The following is a 19,567-nucleotide window of genomic DNA, read 5'->3' as shown; positions in this document are numbered from 1 at the left end:
TCTATGGAATAGGTCTCTATCACCTTGGGGGCCATCCTGGACACAGGATGCAGCAAGGAAGGCACACATTTCAAGTCTTCACAGCCTGGGCCAGCAGGTCTTCCAAAGCATCATCAACCTCCTCATATCTCTCCTAGGAATAATAGCCTCCTGCATCTCTTTCGTCCTTTCTGCTACAGCAGGCCCTACAAAAATACCTGGAAAAATCATGACTTAAGATGGCATGTTCCTTTGGTTCTTCATCACTCCCTCACGGAAGGAATCTCTAGCAATCAGCAATCATTGTTCATTTTCAGCAAGAAGAAGCACTTTACATCTTGATAATGGGCACAACTGCTGAACCCAACCTGAACAAAGTCTTATGAACACTGGAGCCTTTGTTTGAAGGTGGAAGGTGCAGCCTCTTGTGCATTATACTTCTTGAGGCTGGAAGACCCCGAGGCTGAAAAGGTTGAGAGCAGAGGGTGCTTACTGCCTGCTAAAAGATTTCCCAGCTGGCAAGAAATATGAGGAGGATTTTGGGACCTGTTGTCTAATTTGTGCTACCTTCTCTAGCTATGCTAAAATGAGATCCATTAGTTGGAACCAGTTTTGAAGATTTTACAAATTAACTGTTTTTAAAATTGCCTTTTTCAATTTGGAACTCTTTGAGTCTTTAGATTTCTAGTCAAGGCCTGAGAAAAAACTCAGTCTGCATTACGAGAACCAGGTTTTTGCTTTGCACAATGAAAGATTTATGCCGTCAGTGTGTGCTTTGCTTTATGACTGCACCCGGTGCGTGTGGCCTGAGGAGCACCTGCTATCCAGTGTGCAATAGAACGAAGAGGAGGCAGTATCCAGTGATATGGCACAGTTTTCACAATAGAGACTGACATAAAGTAAAATCACTGACTCGCCTATGTGCCTACCGCTATACAACCGACACCCTCAACTCTGGTCTAGCTCCCTTGGTCTCAGCTAGGCTTCCGTTGGGAGTCTGTCGTTTTTGTGTATTATGGCCTTCTCCATTGATTAACATTGGGCACTAGGTTTTCTGTAGTCCTTTACGTGAACAGTTTTAGAACGTTAATATCCTCTTAACCATTTTTCTTGCTTATATTGACATTTTGGTTATTACCATTATAAACCTTTTTCATTCACCTTAAGCCCATGTTTCTCATTTCTTTAACTGTATTGTTGTGGCCTACCATACCACACACACTTTTTGCTTTCTGTGATAATTAGACTGCTGCTTCAGTTCACCCTATGCACCTGTAATTGTCCAAATGTGTGTTCCTGGAAAAAACATTTTGCATAGCGATCAATGCTTACTATTAGTTTGCTGCTTTTCTTAGAATATTTGTTAGTGATTATTCTTTTCCAAAGACTGGTGATTGGACATTTTGGTATGATTTCTTGCAGGTTGTGGCATACAGCGTGTGCCAGTAAAGAAGGAGAAGTAATTGTATTTGGTGGATGTGCCAACAATCTGCTTGCCCATCACAAAGCGGTAACTTTGTAATTTTGTTATGTATTTTGTAAAAATCTGTATCATTATTAAATTTCATAGCTTTATGAACATTTTCTGAACTTGCATTAAAACTGAAAACTGCAAATCAGTTTTAAGAGTATGCCACAAACTGCTATAAGTGAACTTAACCCAGGGCATCTTTGTTTTTCAGGCTCATAGTAATGAAACACTTGTGTTTAATGTTCAACCCAAATCTCTTGTCAGGTAAAGACTTATTTCAATATTCTTATTTTTTGTTTTTGCTGGAATGGGAATATGTTTTTGTTTGTTTATTCTGCATTCTAATAACACTGCAAATGGAACATAGAAAAGTAGAATTTTACACAAAACATATTCCCTTTTGTCATGTATGAGGGTCTTTAATAGTTGCTTACTACGAAGCATGTCACCTCTAATTATAATACAGGTCTAACAAGGCAAATATCTTTGCTCTGATTTAACGAGCTTTGATCTTTACACCTTTTGTTATTTGACCTAAACATGCCCATTACAGATTATTTTCAGTGTTCCATAGCTGTGGCTGGGATTGTGATATAAAAGTTTAGTGCAGCAGGTGGATAGGTAGGCATAACGTACGGTTTTACTAATATGAATTGTATTCTGCATCATGTTTGTCTGCCCAGACATAGGTCCTGTATTCACTGTGCCATAGGACTCACGCTAGACGCTACTGATGAGCCCCAAGAAAACTGGTCTGGGGCTGCTTATAGTCTGTTCTGTTGGGGGCCTCGCCTGCCAGTTTGGGATAAACTGTTCCCAACGGGAGCAGTGTCAGTACCGTTTTGCAGAAAGTGGGAGTGGCATGATGGACAAAAATCATGGACTGGACTGCGGCCCCAAGCGATTGCCAGTGGTTGAGATTAATTGAAGCATTCCACTCATCACCTTGTTGTTGCATCTTGTTTGTTGCTACAGTGAACAATACTGGTACAAAGAAATACATTATTAAGAGTTTGTATCTTGATTTGATTTCACCCTCAAAGTTGAAAAAGATGAAAATGTTTTCCAGACTTTGATCCCGATTGAAAGTTTGCTGGGCAAATGTGATGAAATACCCGAACCGCCAAACCTACGATAGTTCTACCTCATTTATGGACAGACAGGCCTTAACGTTTCAGTTGATTGGCTTTGTCAATGGAAAACTTCTTCTGTCATACTAGGGGCCGTTGGACATTACACAATCCGCAGTTTTTAGGGTGGACAGTGTAATGTCTTTTTTTTTTTTTTCCTTTTCAATGACTGCCAGGAAATGTGTGAGAGCGAAGGACAGAAAACAAAATGACTCCTGTGCCATGGGTCAAAGTTCCCATAGTGTAGCAGGTCATCACTTTTTCATTTTTTCTGAAATTCACTCCCACTTTGGGAGTTTATTTGAGGAGAAAAGGTGCTGAAAATTATCAAAATGCTGTCACAACTGACAACCTTTTATACAGTGAAAGGAACCCCCGTGAAGGAGGTTGCTTCCCAAGTACAGAGATGTCCACTGGGCTTTGTGGTCATCTCTTAATTTGGTGAACGATAGTCCATTGATTTACACCGGACATAATGTCCTTCGCCACCCTGATGGGACAGAGTACCATCTGTCAAACTATAAATCAGTGTATAGGTTAGTTCATAGGTTAACACTGTAAGGAATCATAGCCAAATATTAGTTTATCAACTTCATGTTCTGTATACCGTCCAGAATTTTAGAACAGAAAACTGAGTACAGGAAGGGTGGCTTTTAACAACAGTGTCATCCGATGGGCTTAATGCACCTTTTTCCTCATGTCTGACATCCTACAGTGTGTTGGAACTTGAACCTGGTCTCGTCCACACGTGTGTAAAAACCCTTCGGCCCCATTTCCTCTTACAAAATTAACTTCTACTCTTTAACGACTGCCTGTACATTTCCTATGGTATCTCTCAGACACAATGGCAATCTTCAAGGCTTTCCACCTCTAAACCCTGACCTTCCATTGGAAAAAGCTGATGTGGTAGACTACCCCTCTCTTTGTTTCCAAATTGTCGACTGACTTACTCTTAAGAAGTAACATTTTCCTCCCTACCTTATTTCCATGCTGCATGCCTACTGGACTGAAGAAATGCCGCACAGTCTCCACGTCCACACAACAAATGGCGTGTAGCTTGATAGAACCAGCGCTGTGTATTCTACTGATCAACTCTTATGTCACAGTTGGAATCTTACCCACCATTTCTACACTCTGCATTAAACATCATAGTCTTTCTGGCATCCGAACACAGTCCACCTGAGCTAAAGTAGCTTGAGTAGAATTCTGATACCATTTGACTGTCCGATTTCTAACATAGTTGAATTTACATGCATTCTGCAGCGATTACACTCGAGACTGCTTTTTGGAGCAGTTTGCTGTTTGCTTTTTAAGGTGCTCAGTGTTTTTCCCCCTTTGTTCTCCTTGTGTGAGCGACGTCCCCCAGTTAGAGAAAGGAGGGAGAGCTGGGATGTAGGATAAATTTACCTTAAGGTGAGTCTACTGTTCCTGCTCTTTGAACTCACACCTATTATCAATTCCCAAAAAAACTGATAAGCTCCTTTCTTTTACAACTGAACTGATAAGGGAGCACATCCACACGTGTGTATGTACAACTTAAACCCTTTTGTGTGATACTCGGAATAATGATTATTTAAAGTCTGTGAAAGCAGTTTTTGGTTTCTTTACTATTTTCCACAGTTGTTTACATGTACAAATGGCGTGCTCTGTAGTGCAGTAAATCTAAGTACTATACCCTACTAATACAGTAATTCGAATAGGCCTCTTAATCGGCATTGTGTCTCACTGGCATATGCCACACAATGATTCTCAGGTCCTTATCACCATCGTTCTGAGGGTGAACAAGTCCCTCTGATGACTTTGTTTTGCAGAACCCTCATTTTGTTAAGACACTCTAATTCAGTAATTCTAATGGACACAATCTACTTTACAATTACACGGTGTCCTTATTTTAGGGTACATTACTGCTGATGAACACAGCAGTAACCTCATGTTGTTAAGACACACTGTCAGTAATTCTAATAGGCATAACCTTTACAGCCAGACTGTCCTTGTTTTAGACTACAGTACTACCGAGAAACCTATTCTATGTCAGCAATATTTAGGGGCACTGGAATTTTGAAACTGTTTGGAGGCTGTTTTATGTGATACGTGCTAATGGGAAAATGGTCATGTGTATTGATGTGATAATGGTAGGAATTGGAGATAAAAACTAATGTTGTTACAATTTCTGTTCTTTTTTTTTTTCTTACTTCAATATTCAGCGTCAAGCATTTTAATGTAGGTAACAGTCTTCCAATTGTTTTTTGTAACAATGACTGTATTATATGCCACAAAAAAGCTCCAATCTTCTTTAGTCCCTTCTACAGCCGTATATTCCGTTTAAGGTGCTATGGTCTGCCAATGCAATGGAATTTTCAGTCCCTAGTTTTAGCAAAGCTAGGGCTGGGGTCAGTTTTTTTTCATACCTTTTTCCAAAGCTTTAGAACTCCCTCTCAGCTAGAATCCGGAAAATCCCAAATTAATTCTGCTTCAGAAAGCATCTAAAAGCACGGTTGTTTGTCAAATGGACCAACTTGACTACCCAGACAGACGGTACCTCAAACCAGTAGCCACTTTAAGGTTGCCCAGCGCAGGGAAGCCCCTGGGAAGCCGTGTGCTCTATAAATAGCCCAGAATAGAATAGAATATTAATTATACAGCCAACAGTTACAGAATAAAATGTCATTCACATATAATTGTTAGTCAATGTTTGCACCTACCTTATTCATAATATCTATTAGAAGGCTGCTTTATTTTAAAAATAACATGGTCATTTGTTGTTCCTAAAGGTTGTGCCTGGAAGCCGTCATTTGCTTCAAAGACATTTTGTCCAGCTCCTTGGACTGCCTTCCCAAGCACCTTCTTCACAGTGTCTATCTGCGGGCCGCAAGCATTAACACTTCTGGGTCCTGAAGCTTCTGTTAGCTGCACCTTACTGAGCTTCCATGGACAAGGAATTTGTTATCATATTGTATTGCAAATGTTTGTGACTTTGTATAGTTATACTGTCTGCACTGTTTTAGGTAGCAGCTTTTCATCTCATGCCTTTGGATACGGAATACAGTTATTCATGTATAAATATGCAATAAATACGTGGATTTAATCTTCTACCGTTATTATGGCATCTACCAAAATTGAGGTGAGACACCGTGCTTGGGAAATGATATTGAACAGTGACAGTACTTATAAAGGATTTATCTTCATTTTCTAGTAAGGAGTACGCCCGTGAAGGTGATTCTTGAAGTATGTAAATGTGGCATTTTAAAACTGAAGTTTGTTACTTTCTCTGGCCTAAAATGGTTGTTCATTACTGAATGTGTCTGTTTGGTCACGAAAAAACACAAGAATTTAGGTTTTTTAATGTTTCTGCAGAGCATCTACTTTTTGTGTTTAATGGTTTTCCAAGATAAAAGCACTGATCTCCACAAGAGTACATTAAAGTTAGCCCTTTCACTGGCTGTGTTTTTTGCATATCAAGGGATATACTGTCCAAGCTATTTTGGGATATATTTTAATATGTTGCTTGGTATTATGCAGACTGCACCCAACTGAGTTCCAGAGTGCATTCCGAAAGCATAAAATGAGCTACTGGATACCCAAGGCTGGACAATCAGTTGGATTTGTATTTATTTATTTTTATTTAAAGAGGTTTCTGAAGTGCAAATGTGCCTTAAGTGTATTAGAGCACTGTACAGGGCGGCAAGTTACAAATTATATAATGAAGATAGGGAGAAAAACTTAACAGTCACACAATACATGGCTTATATTTTAGCATTGGTAGCACATAAGTAAACAGTCCTCTGTGTGTATCAAGGCATGTGTGGACCATCTGGAAATGTACACTTGGTCCTGTGACCCTTGTCTTGTGTAGAGCGTCAAGGGAAGGCACATCATTCATCTTGCTACATGGAAGGAGATTGATTAGCGAATCGTGTCTCGCTTCTAGTTCATGGGGCGTATGGAGATATCAGGGTCACCTGCCTACCGGGTGTCGTCACGGAAGACAGAAGTTCATAGCGGGATCAAGCATACTTTGGCCTCATACTTGAATGTGAAAGCAGATAGGTTGGGGCAAGTCTTGGTGAGACTGAGTTGGAATAAAGCAGTGCATGGATGCACTGATTTGGGCTTGTGTATTCAGGTTTTTGTGCAGGGTTATAATTAGGGATTTAGTTGATTTGATGAAAACTGGTTTATTGTTGACGATGTTTAAGTGGTTGAATCACTCCAGTACAAAGTTCTGGTGGGGGGACTATGAAGGGTTGAGAGGAAAAGGTAGTAAGTCTTCGGGGTTGTTCTGGGTTAGACAGGCTTGGATGTTTGCCAACACGATGTTGAAAAGGATAATGTCATCCAGGGAGGATATTTTTAGGTATAGTTGAGTGTCATCTGTGTATTTGTGGTACACCACATTTGATTGATACAGGCTCTCAGTCAGCAGCTCCATGTAGATGTTGAAGATTGTGGGTGAGAGGGTGGAGCCTTGTGGGACTTCTAGCCTAAATGGGTTAAATAAAGAGCTCTGCAGTTTGAATAGTTGTGCATGGTTATTTAGATAAGAGGAGAACCATTTGAGCATATTTCCTGAAAATCCCATTCTGTGCTCCAGCATCTTTGGGAGAGTGAAATGGTTGACAAGTGAGAGCTGAGGTTAAATCAAGGAGGGTGAGAAGATGCAGGAGTTGTTTTGGTCAAGGATTTTGAGAGCATTGTCTATGATGTGTAGGATGGGCGTTTCTTTACTGTAGCCTGGTCTGGAACCAGATTGGCAGTTGTCCAGTAGGTCTAATTTTTCAGTGTGTTGAAGAGAGTTTGGTGAGGACACATTGTATTCGTACTTTTGCTAGGAAAGAGAGGATTAATTTTGGACCAAAGTTGTTTAGATCTGTTGGGTCAGTGCCTATTTTGTTTCAGGAAAAGTTTTGTGTCCCAGTTTTCAGGCAGTCTGTGATTTTGCCTTAGGTGAGAGATGTATTAATGATCTTGTTCGGGGGGTGAGAGGGGTGACACATCTTTAGTGAGTGCAGAGGGCACTGGGTCAGTGAACTGCGAGAAGGGTTTCAGTGATGCAGTGACCTTCTGTATGTCTGTTTAATTTATGGTTTTGAATTTGATTTATGTAGCATTTTTTTGGGCTTTGGGGAATGAGTGAGAGCTAGGACCAGCTCAATGTACATGTGTACTTCTTGGGTAGAGGGTTGGTAGTTCATCGAGGTCTCGTTCACATCAAGCTCATTGATGAGAACGCTTTCATTTATTCTTATGGTCTCAAAATTCTCAATAACCTCTTTCCTTGGAAGCGCCACTCAGTGTGGTAGTAGTGTTAGGGCGCATTTGGTGCTTGATGATTTAAGTGTTTTACTGGGCAGTTTTCTTGTAGGTGTTTATCATGTCTCTGGGTTGGATTAGATGAAGATAGGAGGGTTCTTGTCTCCATCTTCTCTCAGCTACTTTCAGTTTTCTCCTTCGCTCATTGACATTTTGGTTATTCTAGTGATGGGACACTTTTTCTGTCTTTTGGGCTTAAGTGGAGCCAACACATCTATTATGTTAGTCATTGTCCAGTTGTAATGCAAGGTTAGGTCCTGTACGTTTAGCATCTTACTCAATTGTGTGAGATTCCTCAGGTATAGTGGGGATAGTTAATTCCTTTTGACCTGTTTTGCATCTCTTATCCATTGGGTCTGACACCTTGGCCTTTGGTCAACTGTGGGCAGTGAGGTGAAAAAGGATTGAATGGTAGTCCAACTAGTCACATGCTGTGGTGCAACATCATTCTACTGGCGGTTGAAGTCTCCTAGGAAAGTGTTGTTGAGTTAAGTGATGGATTGCACTGTGATGATATACATCAGCTGTTTGAAGAACAGCTGTTTTTCCCCCGGCATGTGTAGAAGAGGTGAAGTCTTGTCAACGATTTCCAAGTGAACTCCCTTGTATTCACAGGCATCGAAGATATCCAGAGAAAAGAAGGGATATTTAGGGTGTTTCGGTGTATGACTGCAATCACACCCCCCAGATAGCCAACTTGGTCATGTTGTTCAGTGGAGAAATTAGGGGTATTCAAACATCTGTCTGAGGTACAGAGGTACAGATGTAATTGAGCCACGTTTCAGTCAGAAATATGATATCTAGTTCCTTTGAGTTGATCACCTCATTAATGTCTGCAGATGGTTTAAATGCTGATCTACAATTAGGAAGTTTTCATTTGAGGACATTGCCAGGTGAAGGGAAGGGGTGTGTGATCCAGGATCAAAGGAGTTGATGTAAGGTTTGAGGTTTTGCCTTATATGCAGTGACTTCTTGTATTGGAGTCAGCAATGCCATGGATGCCAACTGATGGTAGCTGAGGGATCAGAGAGGTATTGCTGTAGCATTTAGAAGTCAGTCAGTTTCTGCTTCTGTGACAACAGTGCAATGTTTTGGGGCATTTGGTGTGGATATAGAGCCATGGGTGGGGGGAAAAGTATTTTCCTGAGATGGAGGCCACAAGGTGGTCTAGCTGCCTATGTATATAGCGTGTAAAGAGTCTAGTCTCATTTATGTTAATTGTATAGTACTTTATTCCTTCTCTAAGCCTGTCCAATTTGGTTTTTATGTGGTAGTGTGGGAGGATATTGTACATGGCCCGATGGTTTGAGTAGCCTGATGAGGAGGGGTGGCTAATGGGAAGTTATAAGGACATGGCTGACGGCATCATCAGAGATTTCCTACCAAAACAGTCCTTAAAAAGAAGCCAAGCAAGGGGACTTGATTTCGTATCATCCATCTTGTTAGACTTTTCATCCTTAGCATGGTCTCCCTTAACATTTTGCCTCTGTTCCCCAGGTTGTTGATGTGTGCTGGACTCTGATTTTACTGTTTTTGTTACTCTGGGCACTTTACCACTGCTAACCAGTGCTAAAGTGCAAGTGCTCCTTTACAAAATGTGTATGTAATTGGCTTATCCATGATTGGCATATTTGGTTTACTAGTAAGTCCCTAGTAAAGTGCACTAGAGGTGCCAGGGCCTGTAAATCAAATGCTACTAGTGGGCCTGCAGCACTGGTTGTGCCACCCACATATGTAGCTCTGTAATCCTGTCTCAGACCTGCCATTGCAGTGTCTGTGTGTGCAGTTTTAACTGTCAATTTGACTTGGCAAGTGTACCCACTTGCCAGGGCTAAACCTTCCCTTTTCTTACATGTCAGACACCCCTAATGTAGGCCCTAGGTAGCCCCAAGGGCAGGGTGCAGTGTATGGTTAAGGTAGAACATACAGTAATGTGTTTTATATGTCCTGACAGTGAAATATTGTTAAATTCGTTTTTCACTGTTGCAAGGCCTGTCCCTCTCATAGGTTAAAATGGTGGCTACCTTTAAATCTGATTAAAGTGTAGATTCCCTATGGGAGCGGATGGACATGTGGAGTTTGGGGTCTCTGAGCTCACAATTTAAAAATACATCTTTTAGTAAAGTTGATTTTAAGATTGTGTGTTTGAAAATGCCACTTTGAGAAAGTGAGCATTTTCTTGCTTATACCATTTCTATGGCTCTGCCTGTTTGTGGATTCCGTGTCTGGGTCAGTTTGATAGGTGGGCTGGTTGAACCTCACTAGACAGTGACACAAAGGGAGCTGGGGTGTAGCCTGCGTATCCTGATGAGTCATCTGTGCTAGGAGGGAGGGGAGGAGTGGTCACATCTCACTTGAAAGGGCTGTGCCTGCCCTCACACAATGCAGTCTCCAACCCCCTGGTGAGTGTCTGGGGCCTGGCCTGGGCAAGGCAGGATTTCACATTCAAAAGAGACTTTACTTTGAAGTAGGCCTACTTCAAAGGAGAAATTGGGTATAAGAAGGGCACCCAAAACCACAGATTTTAGAAACCCTTCTGGAAACAAGAGGAACCTCTGCCTGGGGAAGAGCTGAGGAAGAAGAGTTGCCCTGCCTGTGACTTTGTGGAGCTATCCTGCAGTTGCTGCTTCTGCCAGAGTAAGAGGACAAAGACTGGGTTTTGTGTGCCTTCCATCTTGAGAAGAATTCTCCAAGGGCTTGATTTAGAGCTTGCCTCCTGTTGTTTGAAGTCTCAGGGACAGCAAAGACTTCTCTCTGCCAGTTCCTGGGACCCTGAAAGGAGAAGCTGGCAGCCTAAAGACAAGGAAATCCATGCACAGAGTGCCGTGTGGGGAAAAGATCGATGCGACTCCGATCTGCGGCTGAGGAAAAGACGTGCCGCTGACTCTGCAGCTGTGAAACAACGCTCGCAGGAAACACGACTGAAGAATCGACGCATGGAGCAGGAGAAACGACGCGCAACATTGCTGACAGAGGCTGGAGATCACAACACGCGCTTCGGGATTTTCGGATCAAGTCCCGCTGTGCGTGGAAAAACAGCGCAAGGCATGCCCAGACCCGAGAGTGCTACACCGCTCTCCTGCGGAGAGAAGAAACGGCGCACCCGACCCGGCCAAAGGAGAAACGGCGCACGATCCCGCTCGTGAGTGGAATCAACACATCGCAAGCCCTTTGTGACGCGCACTCGCCTGTACAGGGTTATTTTTGGCGCACCCAAGGTACTTTTTTTCACGCTGACAGCATTAGTGTGTGTTTGAAACTACTTAAAGACAATTTTTTGAATTTTTATTGATAACTTGACTTGTGTATTGTGGATTTTTGTTGTTTTAGTCGTGATTGGTTTAGATAAATATGTCCTATTTTTCTAAACTGGTGTTGTCATTTTGTAGTGTTTTCATTGAGTTACTGTGTGTGTTGGTACAAATACTTTACACCTAGCACTCTGAATTTAAGACTGCTGCTCTGCCAAGCTACCAAGGGGTAAGAAGGGGTTAGCTGAGGGTGATTCTCTTTTACCCTGACTAGAGTGAGGGTCCTGTCTTGAACAGGGGGTAACCTGACTGTCAACCAAAGACCCGTATTTCTAACACATCTGCACACCGCCAACCACACTCCTCCCCGCTCCCAGGACCTACTTAATGGCGGCCAATGCTAAAGGCGCACCAAAGGCTCGCCTATTCCTGAATCATGCCCAGCACCAGGTACCCTGTCTTCCCTGCTATCCACTGCTACCATGCTGCTCTACTCTGTGCTCTTAACCCCACCTGCCACACCGAACCACACAACACACAGGGAGCATTCACGTGCGCCTCCTGCAAGTTTTCTTGCACTGTGTACACCCTCTCACAAACAACCCCTACACCCTCACACAAACAGAACCCCCACTCGCTCAAACTCATTCAAACCAGCAACCTGTTCACACCGACTAATTACCACACAAACAACACACCACACATGTATGCATGCTCTTCACCACCTGCTTACTCACCAAACACACCACAGAGGTGCAACCTACTGCACAGTAATGGTCCAAACCTGCTCTTCCTTACCAAAATATGGCTAAACCCATCCTTTGCCATGGACATTGGTATGGCCATCCCCACCAGCTTACAAGATCACAAGGCAAGACTTGTCAGCACAAGCCCAGAGGTAGAGTTGCCATCATATTGAAAGATGCCATCAGCTGCACTATCTACACAGATACGTCCACCAGCTACATGGAGCACCTTGTGTTCAAAATCTGCATCACAGCCAACTTCTTCCTGGGTGGAACATTTGTATTCAGATGACCAGGACCAGCACTAATTATGCCAATGACACCACAGACTTTGTTGCACTCCTCCTCACCAATAGTTGGAAATCAAGCTCTTCTTAAGTCTCCAGCCCTGCTATTGGAAGTTCTTAAAGATCTCCCTCCGCCCAAAGAAAAGATAAAAAGCTTAGGCTTCTGGTTAGATTCCTGTCTTACGATGGACTTCCAATCTAAAAAGCTGGCTGCAGCTTTTTTCGGCTTACTAAGGACCATTAGGAAAATTCTCAAAGTCCTCCCTTTTTTGGCTAGAAGACTCATCATTCAGGCCCTGATACTGTCTTGTTTAGACTATGGTAACTATTTTCCTTAGCTCTCCTGGCTACGTAATAAAGAGATTGCAGGTTGTGCAAAACGCCACCAAACGTATGTCTGCTTATTAACACACCGAGACATTTGTCTGCCGAACCTTCACTGGCTTCACTTCATTGGCTTCCCATAGAACAAAGAATCAATTTTAAGGTTATTTGCATGACACATAAAGCCCTCCATAATAAGGGTCCGCTGTTTCTCAGGCAATGTATAACACCCCATACCCCTCAGAGAGCACTTAGATCCTCTACCGCCCCATTGGTCAACACGCCCGTTTCAGGAAAGCAACATGGGGAGGCAGTTCTTTTTCAGTTAATGCCGCATATCTTTGGAACGCACTCCCTTTGGGACTCCGACAAGAGCGGTTGGAATCTTACTTTCGTAAGAAACTGAAGACATTTCTATTCACAGCATAGGCATCTCTGAGTTTGGTGGTCTACCTTCAGCGCTGGGAAGCCTTCGGGTAGCCATTCGCTCGAAACATTTGTTAAACTAAACTCACAACACTTTCATTCTCCTTGGAGATCTTAACTTTCCCCTAAAAGACTGCACCAACCCAAACTCTATGGTCATTCTAGAAAACCTTGGAACCTTGGCCTCAACCAGTATACAGCATATGTTATACAGCCCACCCACACCACCGGACACCAATTGACCTCAATCAGCGACATCACAGTAGAAAAGCAAGCAACTATGACCGATATCATGGTTCCCCTCAAGTGCAACCAAATGGCAAAAGCTAGACCACAGGCCAGCGAGTAAATGGAGGCACTCAAGCTGACAAAACACCATTGTAAGCATCTAGAGTGCAAATGAAAAACAAGTCAAGACACCATGGATAAAGAAATCTTCAAATCTGCCCTAAGAGACTATCACCAGCATATAGGGAACACAAAGCACACAACTCTTGCAGATCACATAAACGCTGGCACAAACAGGGTAAAGGGACTCTTCGCCGTCATCAAAGATTTCACCATGCCTCCTGCCAACCTTAAACAAATTCACCCCCTTGCAAGACCTTTGCAGCAAGCTCTCAGAATATTTCTGTAACAAAATCACCTCCATATGGGGGGGCTCTGTGTTCTAAGGGGCAGTGGCAGCAGATGAGCTCTTGTCGTTCCTTAGGGCCCGGGAGACATTGATCCTGACCTCGACCCCTCGGGCCTGCCAGCTGTGAAAGGGGCACATAACACCAACATCAGCTGCAGTGTGGTGGGGGCCATTTGACACCCCGGAGGGCCCAGCAACCTCTCTTGAGAGAAAGCCAGTGGAGGAGGTGGAACAGCACGCACAATATGGTGCTCTTGGGTACGCACTTACTGTTGTGATGCCGAAAGCTGCGGGGCAGGCACCTGGATTGAAAATGAACTGGCAGAGGATGCCCGTGGCCTGATTTGCCTCTGTCTATCGTTTGAGATGGTGACTCAGTGAGGGCCCAGTGAAGTCAAACACAGGGGAGATCTGGGACCAGAGGGGGTCCTGATGGGTTAGGGGGCCTTCCGGTGAGGCTTGGATCTTCGGGGTTGGCTGCACCTATGACTTGAGTGTCTTGCTTCTCTGTTACGGCCTCCCTTGCCCCTCCCTCCCAGCCTGTGCAGAAACCTATGGAAGAGCCTGGGGGCAAACGAGCTTGAAATCAGTTAGAGGCAGCATAGCAAGGGTGCACTCTGCATTGACCCAGACGCCAGAAGTGGCGATGCTTCTTGTGCTCAGTATCGACCTTACAGACAGTTGATCCCATTTACTCAGTGGCACATGTGTGGTGACGTGCCAAAGAGAAGGGAGGGCTCAGAGAGAGTCCCAAATTGCGACAGCTAGATATAATCTGAGGATGTGGCCTATTGCACGCCGTCTGTGCCCTGGGCCTGCGGTAGGGGGGCAAATGTTCTGACTACCGATTGAAGTTTTAAGGTGTGACAGAGTGGAGAGGTTGATTGTCGGTAAAAGAGGTGCAGCAAGGACCCGCCCCACAAGCGCCCACCATTCCATTGGACAGCCTGACATAGGGAAACTTAGGGTGGTGAAAAGCTAAGTGCTGGAAACGCCCCTTGAGGGGGATGGAGGAGTGGCCCCATTCCAAAACCACAAGGATGACCCTCTAGCGATGCATACTGCAGTGATACTGGTGGCCATCGAAGACACTAAGCAGACACTGGAGGCGCAAATAGCCGTGGTTGGTGAATGAAGTGGGCCTACTGAGAGCTGACCACAAGAAGCTAGCGGAGAGGTTTTGTTAGAAATGGGGTCTTTGGTTGGCAGTCAGGTTACCCCCTGTCCAAGCAAGCTATTGATAAGGCTACCAAATGCTACGTCCAAGAAAACTAAGGTACAGTGTATAGCGTCAGCTTTGTTTAGGAGACATATAAGGTCATGATTAGGGGTGTACTAAAAGTGTGAGAAGTGAGAGACAAGAGGAAACGGCTTAAATGCTTGGAGATACTAGAATATGTAATTGAGGTATTGGAGAGGAAAAATGCTGCTCACCCTAGGGCGCCCCCACCAACAGAATCTAGAATGCAAATGCATAGATTATCTGCAGGTGCCGTGCCATGAGGTGAAGACGTTCTTCCTAGCTAAGCAGAAACACATCTTTGAAGACAGTGACAAGTCTGGTAATCTGCTGGCTTGGTTGGGCAACAGAGAAAGGGAGTCCATCCATGTTTGGGAGCTCCAAATAGAGTCCGGAGAGTTGGTGGGGGGGGGTGCAGAAGTATTTGCAGCTTATATGGCTGATTTTCAAACACCCAGGGCCGAGGTCTTGGAGAGTGAGACCAGGAGTTTATGTGGGACTGCCTGGTAAAAACCCTGAGCCCAGAGCAACAGGAAGCATAGGAATCAGACATTACGGAGGCAGAAATTGCAGTGGCCTTGGCTCAGATGCAGGCAGGGAAAGCGGAACGGCTGCCTGTAGAATTCTTCATTAAAATGGCCAGACGGGTGGCAAAACCGATGCTTTTAATGTACCAAGATGCTTTTCTTATGGGGTCACTGCCGACTGACCTTGCACGACAACAATTGTCCTAATTCACAAGGAGGGGGAAGCCTGCACATAGGTGTGACTCATTACTGAACATAAACGCCAAAATCATTGCAAAACTGCTGGCTAATAGACTCCACACTGTGGTGATGGACTTGGTTCATGCAGACCAGGCGCTCCTTATGCCCTGCTGCTTGACCAAACAGAACCTACGACACCTCCAAAATAATATAACACAACCCGATATAGGGGGAAGCCCTGGACTGTTGTATCTCTAAATGCCCACAAGGCGTTTGACTTGGTGGAGTGGCCATTCTTGTTCCTGCTGCTAGAATGAATGTGGTTTAGGTCTTGTTACATCAGCTGGATCAAACTGCTATACCAGAATCCTCGTGCTAGGTTAAGTTAATGGCTGCATCTCCAGGGAATTCCCTGTTGGGAGGGCTACAAGGCAGGGTTGACCTCTATCGCTCTTCACTTTGGCAGTAGAATTCCTGGTGAAAATCATGAGGGTGGACGCCCAGATTTAGGGCTGGATGGGTGCCTCGAGATGGGAGTAGAGAATTTCGTTATATGCCAATGATGTCCTCCTGTTCTACCCGATTTGCATTAAAATCTCCATGACTCTTGTCAGGAAAATATGCCACATATTTGGCAAATTTTCTGGAGTTGCAATTAAGTGGGAGAAATCCCTTCTCTTCCCGATTCGGAGGGGGAGGGATGGAGACGAGACTGCCTGTTGCCACTGCCATTGTGGATGGAGCCCCACAGCTTTAAATATTTATGCATCTGGATTACTAGCAATGCCACCACATTTGCCCAGGCTAATCTCACTCATTAGATCCAGAGACTGGAGAAGGACGTGAGACATTGGAGTACGTTGCCGTTGACCCTGTTGATCAAGGTGCCCATGTTCAAAATCCCCCAACTGTTGTATATCCTGCATAATAGCCCTCATGTGCTGCCAAAGACGTTCTTTAAACGGGTGGATGCCCTAGTGAGGATGCTACACTGGACAGGGGGACAATCCTGCATAGGGATTCAGACCCTTCAGCGTTCCAAATTCGAAGGCGGTATAGAGCTCCCTAATAAAAAGAAACACTATGAGGCAGCACAGGTTAGCGTAGTGAATGATTGGGTATATGCAGACAGGGAATATCCAGCGTACCAGGTGGACGGATGGGGAATGAGAGAACATAGCGGCATGCACGTATTGTATGGGTAACAACTAAGTAAATGGGCGTGCCTGGCGACAGATATTGTGTGGAAGGTTTGGAATAGTCTACTTAGGGAAAGGAAGTGGGATACAAGACCCAGGCCACGTACGCCGCTTTGGGAGGGCACACAGCTGCAACAAGTGGTCACTCTGGAGGGCTTCCAAGCTTGGGATGCAATTGGCATATCCACATTAGCAGGGGTGGGGACGGTAATGGGGTGGACCCCCTTGATCACCTACAAGAGGAATATCAGATGCCTTCCACACAGTGACTAAAATACAGACAGTTAAGACAAGCACTTACCTGTAGTATAGAACGTGAAGAGGAGACACAGGAGGACTTCCTGCTGGAGGGCAGGCTGTTGGACGGACAAGTCTGACATAAACTTATATCCCTGACATACGGCAAATTTATTGTAGATCACCCAGGGTCCACTAACACACCTTAGAGACACAGGTGGGGACAGGACAATGGGGCACTAGACGATGAAGATTGGCAAGAGGCACTGGGCTTTCCATCAGAAGGGGCCATCAAGGCCAGTTATCGTCTAATCCAACTTAAACTCTTACATAGGACATAGTACACCAGAACACTGCTCCACAGAATTTGGAGGTCAGGGGATGCTTTGTGCCTCCAAAAGTGTGGCACAGAAGGGACCTGTATACACACGTCGTGGCACTGCCTGCGGTTGGGACTGCCATTGAATTGACTCCCTGAATGGTTCTATTGGGCATATGGGAACCCTCAGACCTCACGCGCTACCAGAAGATTCTGTTGAACCTTGGTTATATGGTGGCAAAGAGGTACATTGCCCAGAAATGTGGATGTGAAATGCCCCCATCATTTAGGAAATAGGAAGAGGGAATAGAACACAGCAAAATACTAGTGTGAGAAGTGTACCAAGGCAGGGGTTGTGAAAAGATCTGAGGGACTCTTCCCCCGCCCCCCCCCACTCCCCCTCAATTTGACTCTTGACCCGACCACGCCTCCACCAAAGGACTTCTACCACTTAGCAATCACTAACACCTATTCGCAACATCTCCATCGACCCAGCCACATTCTGGACATGTAAAAACACACAGTCATGCCCCTGCTCAAGAAACCACTATCTGCAACTATAGTCTCATCTCTCTCCTACCATACCTAACCAAGATCTTTGAAAAAGTAATCAACTGACACTTCACCAACCACCCCAGCTACCACCAGCTCCTCAACGGCACGCAGTCTGGATTCAGGCCCAACCACAGTCCAGAATAGCACCCAACTCAACGCTACCAGATACATCTGCATGATCCTTGACAGAAGGTACAGCAGCCCTCATTCTCCTAGACCTTCCTGCACCATTGTACATGGTCTCATACCCCATCCTCATCAAGCACGTGATTAGCATTCAGGGTCCCACTTTCCACTGGATCTACTCTTTTTTTAACAGATTGAACAGGCTGTCAGTCTGGCACCTTACTCTTCGAAAGGCCGCAAACTCATCTGTGGAGTGCCTCAGGATTCATCACTCGGCGCCACCCACTTCAACACATACATGATCCGCCTGGTCGCTGTCATCCACACACATGAACTCAACATCCTCTCCTATGCCAGTGGCACCCAACTCAAGTAACAAGTTCAGCTCCTGCATGACTGAAGTTGCTAACTGGATAAAAGCCAACTATTTCGACTTCAGCACCAACAAGATGGAAGAAGTGATCTCTGGCAAGAACATTTTGCATGGGGCTTGAACTGGTACTGGTGGAACTCCGACCCACACCTACCACCAGTGCCAGGAACCTCCGAATCATCACTGATAGCAAACTGGGTATGACTGCACAAGTCAATGCTGTCACTGCATCCTGCTTCCATACCATGAAGATGCTCAAGGAGATTTTTAAATTGCTGCCAAGCAATACCAAAAAAAAAAACGTCACTCATGCCGTAGTCACCAGGAATTTGGACCACGGGAACACCCTCAACACCAGGCTCACCAAGCAACTCATGAGAAGACTACAAACCATCCACAACTTGGCAGGCAGACTCATCTCACTCAGAACTCGCATCACTCCTCGGAAAGCTTTACTGGCTTCTGATAAACAAGAGCTCATTTCAAACAGACATTCATGGAACTACACAAATTAGTTCTAAACTACCTGAAAAGTTGCATCTCCTTCAACCGATCACCCAGACACTTTAGCTCTGCAGGACTCGTACTAGCACACATCTTGTGTGCACACAGAACCAGATCAGGCAAATGGGTGTTCTCTTACATCACTCCTAAAACATGAAACAACCTCCCACTCCATGTTAGAGCCTCCTCCTCTATTATTGGATTCCACAGTGCTTTCCTGGGAACAATAATCCTGAGCACTAGGGGGATGCAACCGAGGTCGGACCGGCAGTGACTGCTGGGGAGGAACTTCTGCCCTGGGAGACTGCACTCCTGTGGTAATCAAGCCTTCTGACTTGCTGCAGGCCACCTGCCTCAGAGAGTGGGAAGCGGTGTTCCGAGTCTCCCATCCCACTCAAGGAAGACACAGCAGAGGAAGCACCAGGAGACTGCTGTACAAGGCCAGGGGGGGCACAGATATAACAGAGACCAAAAATGGGCCCCCCATAGAGCCAACTTCCACTGTAGCACTCTCCCAATCTGCAGAGCCCGCAACACCCGCGTTTTTTAAGATGTAGGTAGCCCACTGCAATTAAAGGATGCACCATGAGACAGCCCAGGTATTGTGCACTGGGGCAGGAAAATGCACCGGGAAAGCCTTTATGAGGGAATTTACTAGGCATGCAATGAGAGGATCCTCCGGCCGATGAGGCCCTGAAGAGGTCTACCTAGCTGCTCCTGGAGCGAGACCTAAGGTGGGACACAAA

At 44.9% G+C, this 19,567-nt stretch overlaps 1 protein-coding gene across 1 annotated transcript in view; it reads left to right on the top strand.

Annotated features, from left to right (window-relative positions):
- KLHDC2 (kelch domain containing 2) overlaps positions 1–6,015 on the top strand; it is a 101,343-nt gene extending 95,328 nt beyond the window's left edge. Inside the window, exons 11-13 of the mRNA XM_069208696.1 lie at positions 1,402–1,489; positions 1,662–1,714; positions 5,352–6,015. Coding sequence (XP_069064797.1) covers positions 1,402–1,489; positions 1,662–1,714; positions 5,352–5,475 — 265 coding nt within the window. The 3' untranslated portion in view covers positions 5,476–6,015. The remainder of the gene's footprint in view (positions 1–1,401; positions 1,490–1,661; positions 1,715–5,351) is intronic.
- The last annotated feature ends 13,552 nt before the right edge of the window (positions 6,016–19,567 follow it).

The sequence above is a fragment of the Pleurodeles waltl genome, chromosome 9, assembly GCF_031143425.1.
Source record: "Pleurodeles waltl isolate 20211129_DDA chromosome 9, aPleWal1.hap1.20221129, whole genome shotgun sequence".
Classification (NCBI taxonomy): Eukaryota; Metazoa; Chordata; class Amphibia; order Caudata; family Salamandridae; genus Pleurodeles; species Pleurodeles waltl.
This window is presented reverse-complemented; position numbering and strand designations above follow the sequence as displayed.